Source organism: Triticum urartu, chromosome 7A, assembly GCF_056163025.1.
Source record: "Triticum urartu cultivar PI428250 chromosome 7A, HENAU_Tu73, whole genome shotgun sequence".
NCBI classification, from domain to species: domain Eukaryota; kingdom Viridiplantae; phylum Streptophyta; class Magnoliopsida; order Poales; family Poaceae; genus Triticum; species Triticum urartu.
In genome coordinates, this window is record NC_141879.1 from 749,826,644 (window position 1) to 749,836,542 (window position 9,899).

General features: G+C 44.6%; 1 protein-coding gene across 1 annotated transcript; it reads right to left on the bottom strand.

Moving 5' to 3' along the window:
• Positions 1 to 346: 346 nt before the first annotated feature.
• Positions 347 to 2,268, bottom strand: LOC147962781 (putative F-box protein At3g16210). Its single transcript, XM_087534307.1, has 2 exons — positions 1,141 to 2,268; positions 347 to 421 (listed from the first exon to the last, which is right to left on the bottom strand). Exons 1-2 carry the CDS (start codon positions 2,266 to 2,268, stop codon positions 347 to 349), a joined length of 1,203 nt encoding a protein of 400 aa, XP_087390433.1.
• Positions 2,269 to 9,899: the final 7,631 nt, after the last annotated feature.

Here is a 9,899-nt window from a genome sequence, read left to right on the forward strand (position 1 = left end):
CTCTGCTCTGCTCTTCTCTTCTCCAATGATTAGTAGAGTAGTGCAGAATAGCGACAGCCTACACATTAAATACCATCACATATAGATATAGTATACATATCCTAACAGCTGCTAGAACAGATTCAATCAATCATGCCCAAACAACCCCCCGTATGCACTCACTGCCATTATGTTTACATATTCTTCACCTTACCACATGCAAAAAAAAAAAAAGAACTCTTGACTCTCCATGCAGCTACACTATTCATTTTTTCTCTGTCACAAAAGCTCATTACTGTACACAAGTACTCGTCTTTACCTGATATTTGACAACACATATTAGAGCCTTTGGTTGGCTCCACTACCATCACGGGCCTGCAGTGCAATTGTAATGTAACCAAGCTGAGCAGCAGGATGAAGACCTATCAACAGCGCCGGTTAGCTAGTCTTCCTCGCACCTGCATGATTTAAACTGGATGAGATACTGTATGTGACTATGCATGCATACAGTTGAGTTGGGTTTAACCGTATCAAGATTTTCCACTATCATCAAGTACTCCCTCCGTCCGAAAATACTTGTCATAGAAATGGATACAAATAAGTGTATCTAGAACTAAAATACATCTAGATACATCCATTCGCAGGACAAGTATTTCCGGACGGAGGGAGTATATATTAGTGGAGTGGAGCAAATCAATTAATTGTCCAAATCATGACATGCCATTTGATGATATGAATAACAAACTAAGCAATAATTACATCACAGCCAGCCAATACACAGTATCAGCACATTGATAATAGGTTTATCGATCAACTTTGTTTCTTTCCAAGTAACCTAACACAATCACCAAGGGATTAAATGATTTCCGAATAGCATCATTAAATGTATGTGTGTGAGTTAGCCATTTCACATTTGATATTTGATTTGTTATTTCCAAAGGATGGAGATAACGCATTGAGTGACAACACACGCAAAGAAAAGGAGGCTATAAGCTCTTCAATCTAGCAAACCAACAATCAAGTGGTGATGGTATTCCTATAAAAATATTGGTGATGTCTTAAGAACATATACTAAACATTACGGCTATAATCACCTATCTAGCATAGGTATTCAAGCATCCCCGATTAAAACACAACATAACTGGGCTACTGCTACAATACGAGGACTAGGGATGAATAATCACCTGGAGCATAGAAACACCTAAAAGAATGACAGTAAGTACGTGTATTGGAGACTTCACAAAGCTTCCTAGATTGCATCGACTTAAGCTGAACCACATAGACACTGCCTTTCACATATAAAAATATCATGTCTGTATCCTCAACATATCCTCGTAAAAATTCCAATGATGCCTTCTCTCCTTCAACCTGACGAGGGATCCCTAGAATTTTATGCATTTCAATGGTCTTCCACTGCACCCAGGAGGCAACACCATGGCAATTGACCTTCCTCTCCCACATTTGAATGCTCTGATCATTGTCAGACAGCATCGCGAGACCAACCATTCCATCATCTGCCTGGATGATATGATGGCTGTGGCAACGATACATACCGGAAGGCCCCTCGAGCACATCAAAGTTCTGCTGTTCCAAATCAAACCCAAGTATACCCTCCTTTGTGTATGGATACGACCAGTAAAGGACATTACCAACAAGGGTGCTAATACAAGTGCCATAACAATGTCGATATAGAACCTCTGCTGAGATGAGACCGCCCCATGTGCCGGTCTTGGAGGAATAAACAGAGGCGAGTGGTCGACCATCGTTACGGCGCATAAGCAGCAATACCACCTTAAATGGTGTGGAGTAGCAATTGCCATGCACATGGCCCTGGTCACGCACAGCGCAGAGCACCGCCCCATTGATATAGCCTGAGTTGAACTCTGGCGGAACCGGCACATGGTGTTGACCGCCGGAGATGGGGTCCCACACGAGGACCTCTGTGTGCACCCGGTTCAAGATGAGGATGCGGCCGTGGCGGCACCCCAGCAGTCGGACCCACAAGTCGCGGTTTGGCAGGTCAAGGCTCGCTGGAGGGATGCGATCAGGAGCGGCCGGGACAGGAGTGAACTCGAGCTGATCATGGCACTGGAAAACGCCGAGGAGGGGAGGCTCCCGGTGGTGCGTGCAGAAGCGCCGAAAGAATCCGGGGTTGATGAGGATGTCTCGCCAACGCTTGCAGACGGCGGAGGCGCGCGGGAGGGAGGACGGCTGTGGCGTGAGGCGCAGGAGGATCTCCGTGAGCATGTCATCGTTTTCGAGGGGGGAGGTGCCGCAGCGGCGGATCATTGCTCGCTGGCGTTCGTCGACGTGGGGCGTCGATCTACAGGGGTTTGAGGCGTCGATCTACTGGAGTTTTGAGGCAGAGGCGGACGCACGGGGGACGGTGAGATCGAAGCGAGGTATCGTTCGTTCGTACGACAGCATTGGGCCCTGCCGACTAGGCCCAGTTTGTTCGGCCCCTGGGCGGGTAAGGAAGAGGCCATCACGAAACATGGCCCATCAGTCGATCTTCTACTCAAATCTAAAAAAAAAGTTGATCTTCTACTCTCACAAAATACCAAATCCATTCCTCAAAAAAATTTTAAAAATAATCCAGTTGGCACTTGGCCCGATTAGCTGGTCAGTAGAACGAATTCTAATGTAGTGGCACTCGGCCCGATTTACCTCCACGCTCGGACAACCTGTGCAGGCCAACAAATACTTTTGGGACACTAGTCAGTCACTATGATATTCATCCATCTCTCTTCTTCTATAAAATGCCTTATGTTTCTATATAAAATTATAATAAGGCCAATTTGTATTGTCGATGTATGATCCGGCTTGAAAGTTTGAATCAAGGTGTTGGATCACTGACTATGCTGAAGCAATTTGTGCCTGTAGCTCAGCCTCTGTCCTCCTCCGCATGCATTTCCTTCCTTCGGTGCGTCTGGGTCAACTCAGTCAATTGATCATCTCAATTGCACAGAACACTGTACTACACGTACCACTGTCATCTCTCCAACTCTGCTCTTCTCTAAGCATACACGAAGGACAGCCAATTACCAGGCCAACTACAGCAACTGAATCCGAATCATGACCAATTACCAGGCCAACTACAGCAACAGATCAATTACCATGACAGCAAACTCTGCTCTAATCATGGAGGCCAAAGACTCTGTTCCGATTTGTTGGCAGATTCTCCCATGAGGTTGCTGGCAGGGACTCAAGGATTTAGAAACCACATATACTCTTTAGTACTCTCCATACACCCTTCTGAATTGCCCTTATTTTCAAAGTTCAATCTTCTGATGGCAGTGCAAGCCTCCACGGAAATAAAAACCATCTAAGCCGTCGTTGTAGGCAGCACACGGTTCAAACACATATAGCCTGTTCCCTACGTACGGCAATGGCTGCTTCATAGCCATAGCGTAGGTCCACCGGTAGCAGGCCGGACACGCTATGCACGTCTGTCTTGGTGTTGAAGCTGAGGTGGAACCAAAGCTGCCCACTTGCATCATCGTGGTTCTGTAGTTGAGGAAGAGCTTCACTGGCACCAGTTTTCTAATGAGAGGTGGCTTTTAAAAGGAGACAATAACACTGATTTTTTCCATAAAGTAGCTAATGGTCGTCGTAGGAAAAACTCCATGATCTCCCTGGAATGTGGGTCTACTATTATTGAAGGGACCAAAAACCTACTCGCGCATGCTACTGAACATTATAAAGCCTTATTTGGACCAGCTCCTGGCAATATTTGTCAGATCGATGCAACATTATGGTCTCAGGAAGAGATGATTACTCCTGATGATAATGAGGACTTGACTCGACCTTTTTCTTTGGAAGAGATCAAAAAAGCTTTATTTGACATGAAATCTAATCGTGCCCCCGGTCCAGATGATATCCCTGTTGAGTTTTATCAGCATTACTGGGATGTAGTAGCTCATGATCTCTTATGCCTGTTTGAGTGGTTTCATGAAGGAAAGCTGGATGTGCAAAGACTTAACTATGGCATCATAACTTTGCTGCCTAAGTCGACTGATGCTAAAAGAATCCAGCAGTATAGGGCCATTTGTGTACTATACTGCCCATACAAACTACTCACCAAAGCCATGGATATTAGAGCTAGCAAATACGCTCATAAGATGTTTAGTATTCAGCAGACTGCTTTCATTAAGGGGAGGCACATAGTTGATGGAATCCTATTGTTGCATGAGGATTTGCATTATACCCATATCAAAAAGCAAGTTGGAGTGGTTCTTAAGCTCGATTTCGAGAAAGCCTATGACAAAGTCAATTGGGACTTTTTGCTTGATTGCCATAGGAAGCGTGGGTTTAGCCCTAAGTGGTGCGGGTGGGTCTCTCAAATTTTAAAAAATGGTACGGTTAGTGTCAAGAACAATGATGAGGTGGGACCATACATTCAAAGTGCTAAGGGAGTGAGACAGGGGGATCCTCACTCCCCATTCTTGTTTAATCTTGCAGTTGATTGCCTGACTAAAATGGTGCTTACAGCTCAAAAAAATGGTCTCATTAAAGGGTTAGCTGTTGATCTTATTGAGGATGGGGTTGGCATCCTGCAATACGCAGATAACACGGTGCTCTGTTTTGAACATGATGTTGACAAAGCTGTCAATATCAAACTCTTGCTATATCTCTTCGAACTTATGTCTGGACTTAAGATCAATTTTGAGAAGAGTGAGATATTTAGTATCGGGGGGGGGGGGGGGGGGGGATAATGATATTGATTTGGTTTATGCTAACATGTTTGGATGCCAAGTGGGCACACTTCCTATGAAATATCTGGGAGTTCCTGTTACTTACTCTACTCTCAAGAATATGGATCTAGATTTTCTTGATGGTAAAATGATCAAAAAGCTTGATGCCTGGGTAGCTTATGCGGCATCTTCTGGAGCCAGGCTGACTTTGTTAGGGTCCAGTTTGGATGGGATTCCTTCTTTCCTTATGTCAATGTTCCTCTTCAATAAAACTTTTATTAAAAAATTGGATAAACATCACAGACGTTTCTTTTGGAGTAGAAAAAATAAGAAACATAGGTACCACATGGTTAAGTGGACGAGAGTATGTCGATCTAAAAAAATTGGGGGCTAGGGATTAAAGATCTTCATAAACAAAATATTTCCCTGCTCGTTAAATGGTGGAGGAAATTAGAAACGAGTGATGGGTTATGGCAGCGTATAGTAAGAGCTAGATATTTCAGGAATAAAACAGTGGCTAACATTTGGAGTCGCTTCTCGGACTCCCCCTGCTGGAAAGCGATTATGAAGGTCAAGGAATCATATATGGCTGGTAGAAAAATTAAAATTGAGAGTGGAAACCTAACTAGGGTCTGGTATGATCCTTGGGTTGAGAATATTGTGTTGAAAGATCGTTTTCCTGAACTATTTAGTATATGCCAGGAACAGGAATGCACTGTTGCATCCTGGGCTGCAAGCAATTATGAGCTTGGCTTCAGACGTAGATTGGTTGGGGTGTTAGGCGAGCAGTGGACTTGGATGGTTATGGAAGCTAAAAAACTGTCGTTGAACGACTCCCCAGATAAGATTTCATGGGGCCTTGATAGTAAAGGGAAATTTACTACTAAATCCTTATATGAATGGTTGGAAAGGAGCCTATCAGGTCCAAACTATAAGATGGTGTGGAAAGCACCCATTCTGCTGAAGATTAAGATTTTCCTTTGGCAGCTGTTTCAGAATGCTGTCCTTACTCGTGATAACATGCGTATTAGGAATTGGCCTGGAAATCCCATGTGCTCCTTCTGTACTAATGTTGAAACGGCGAACCATTTGTTCTTTACCTGCTCGCTTGCTCGTTCAGTGTGGGGAGTGCTGGGCATGACAGCCGGGGCATCCTGCTGTCCTCGTTCTCTTTGGCAAAGCTTTGCTTGGCTTTATAAGCTTTTTCCGGGTGGGAAACATCTTTATATGATGATCATTGCTGCAATTTGTTGGGGGATTTGGACTCTCCGCAATAAAGTTACATTTGATAAACATGTTGTTCGTTCTCCTCTCGAGGCTGTTTTCACTGCCTGCTCGTTTATGTTGTATTGGACAGGTTTGTTGAAGGAAGAAGAAAGGGTGAAGCTCCAGGCTGGAGTGAAGAGGTTGGCTCACGCGGCTGCTGCGCTGGCGGACAGATCTTTTCCTGGAGGCAGACCTCTCTTAGGAGACAGGGATGGTATCCAGATTGGTTAGGTGTGATCAGCGCTCGGTCCTTTTGCTCTTGGTTTCCCACTGGGGTTTGATGCCCGCTGGTTTTATGTCTCCTGGTAGCGGTTCGCATAGTCGCGGAAGTTTGCTAGCGGTTTCATCCTGGGACTTTTTATTTTGTTGGGCAGTGGCTTGTGAGTGTCATCAGGTTTTCGCCCCACGGCGGATGGTCCGTTCCAGGATAATCCTGCGGTGGGTTTTCTGATGATGCGCCAACTCGCTCCCCCCTTTTCAGTCTCATTATTGCTCAAAGGTTTTATCTTCATCTGTTATGTGTAGTTGCTCGATACTAAGAACTTGGATACAAACTGATGTATTTTCGTTGATTGCAAAATTAATGGAAAGGGGTTGTGAGCCCGGTTGAAAAAGGTGAAGGGAGACATGGCCACGATGTCACTGCCGACCGCCGCAAACTGTGCCTGCGTTCCAATTGTTGGAAGCGCTACGCTTAGCACGGGTTGCTCCGGGAGACCCTGTGGGCATCGTGCAGAGACGCGGCCAATGTCCCTAGTCGTTCGTTGTTGTTGATGTCCAGCTTATGGATGCTGTATGCAAGCTTCTGGTCATGTAATACCAGGTCGTGCGCTACTATTACTCTGTTCCTTCCAGAGCAAAGGAAGGTACAAAAAATTAGTCTGGTCCCACACACTCAGGAGCGCTCTTCGCCATGATTAATCAACTAAGTGACTAACATGGTTTAGGGCACTTTAGGGTCTCGGGCGACATTGAGATGTCATCGAAACAAAGCACAGTGGAGCGCTGTCTGTCTAGCGCCTTGAGCCTTTTGTGGACTGAAGAAACTAATTCCACTGCCTCTGCCACTGTTGAAAGAAAGACTGAAATTGGCAGTGGAGATGATGTTTCAGGTTCCTAACCTGAAGAAGACCATGAGCAGCTACCTAGACGGCGACGGTGTGCATAGTTCCCGATTTACTTTCCAGCTTGCTTAGCACGCCCTGGACACCACACACTAGTGGTTTTCTTCATCCATCCTGCCACTTGGCGTGACAGAAATGTATCTTATACATGCATATAGGGCTATGCCGAGAAACCATCACTATAACAATGATGGGCGTTTCGTCTTTGCTTATCTATTATTGACCAGCAGAGCCGAGAGCTATAGAACAAAGCTGACTGAAGCAAGAGAAAAAAGACATATACTACGATAATGAAGAGAGTTATTAACTCAGTTTAGCGAGGAGTCTGTCTTTTAGGAAGCTTCTTGATGCGAGACAGCCAAACAAGGTTTTTATTTATTTATTTCAGCTAACACAGTTAACAAACAAGGCTTGATTGATATCATGGCCAAAGTCTCTTCTTACTGACATAACTGCAGTCCAAATGATCTCCATCATTGAATCTCAAGTTAAATCTAACATCGTTCTACTGCTGACTTAACTCACATTGCAAGTAGCAGATGGCAAAATTGTGTCCCCAATTAAGTACGCACACCATCAATCAAAATTGCATAATTAGTGAGCAATGGGTCATGCCCATTTTCGGTATTAACTGTATTGTCTGCGTGTACCTTATGTCACTCGTGTCGTTTCCTATCAATTTTGTCGCCTGCGTGTACCTTATGACACTCGTGTCGTTTCCTATCAATTTTGTCGTCTGCGTGTACCTTATGACACTCGTGTCGTTTCCTATCTATTTTGTCGGAACAGGAAAATCTTACTAACTGATGAAAAAGGCTTTTCCTTTGCTCGCTGTTGGTAGTAACGCACTAGCATCCTGGCTGAAATCAGCGAGTCAAGGATTTAAATTTTCTTTGGGTGAACAATCACATGATTTAAATCCAGAATCAGGACAATCACATGATATCTTCCACCCCTCTATGATGAGGAGCTTCAATATATAGGTCCCCGTCCGGTGACGTTGCCAAGTGGAGCTTTCTTTAATTGCGATTAGTGGGCGGGAGGTTCACCTGTCCCGGCGCCCCCATGCTCACATCGTATGTGAGGATTTTGTCACTGTAGTACACGTGCAAGTGGATGATGCCTTTGCGGAGGACGGCGGGGCTGTCGTACTGAAGTACGTGCATCCATGGAATGTCAGGGTGGCATGCATTAGGCTGGTCATAGTGGGAGTAAGGCTAGTCATAGTGGGGGTAACTTAGATAGTAACTTAACACATCCCAAGACAATTTTGCTTATGTGGCAAGTACTTAATGAGGAAAGAGGTGCTTGTGGTAACATAATATGTTACTGTAACATAGCGGTTCCTGAAGCAAAATGAGTCTATGAGCTAATAAATGAAGCAATCTATGACACTACTACTATGTTATTTTGCACTATGGAGGTAGTAACTTAGACTAGTGTCATATGCATGACACTAGTCTAAGTTACTCCCCACTATGACCAGCCTAACTTAGCAAGTAACAGAACACACCCCAAGAAAAGTTTGCTTACGTGGCATGTAATTAATGAGGAGAGAGGTGTTTGGAGTAACATAATATGTTACTGTAACATAACACATCCCAAGGTAAAATTACTCTACATGTTAATAAATGATGACTTGCATGATACCACATATATATTACTCCCCACTATGAAGGTAATAACATGGACTAGTAACATATGCATGTTACTAGTCTATGTTACTCCCCACTATGACCAGCCTTAGAAGTAACAGGACCCCAAATACCAGAGAAGGAAGTGGTGGCCTGTACTTTGATGCTCCATCCGCAGAGAACAAAGAAAAGCAACATCAAGGCGCAGTTGATGCCATGGGCGGCGGTGAGCAGAACGTAAACCTGCAAGCAGTCATTAGTACTCTGGATACCTCTCGGTCTTGGGAGAAAGGTGTGATGGCCTGTCATTGGATCATATACGCACAGGGTTTCATAGTTGGACACCTTAGGCCTCATTCGGTTTGGAGAAATAAAAATGTAGGAATTAGGAGTAGTATAGGAATTTGATAGGATGATACTTATCATCCTAAGGAATTGCCTTGCCTCGTTCTTATTGAGTAGATGTGTATATCCCTCCAAAAACATAGGAAATGAATAGTATTCCTATAAAATTCCCGTACGCGTTTCCTACAAACCGAATGCATCGATAGGAAAATTTCCTACGGAATCCTTGTTCCTATGTTTTTTCCATAGAAATCCTCCAAACCGAATGAGACCTTAGAGCAGCTCTTGGATCTGGGTTGCGTATACATACCAAGGACGACGAGGCTGCCGCGGGATGTCACCTCATAATAGTTGCTGAAGAGGTTGGGGACGTGGCGTGACATGTAGGACCAGAGGTTGGCAGTGTGCCATGTCAAATAGGGTGAGAGGTAGTCGTGGCAGAATTGCAAGGCTGCGGAAGTGACAGGGGGACCGGATTCACGAGTGCCACGTCATAGGTGCAGTGGACGAGCATGGTGGAAGCCGCTTGCTGGCTGAAGCGGCGGATGAACAGCGGACTGAGGATCTCACAGCGAGGAGCTTACAAACGGCGGCATAGCTGACCAATCTGAAAAAGTCACCGGCAGGAAAACGGGTTAATACTGATAGCGGCCCGTCCTTTTTTCCTTACCAATGCAACAAAGACAGTGTTGCGAAACTCTTTGCAACATACCTTTTGTTGCAGAAAAATTTGCAACAGAGATTCTGTTGCAGATTTTTTTTCTCTATCTTAACTTTTTTGAAACATGAGTGTTGTTGTGGAAAGACTTCTGCAACACAGATGATGTTGCAGAATATTTTTTCGTCTTAACTTTTTG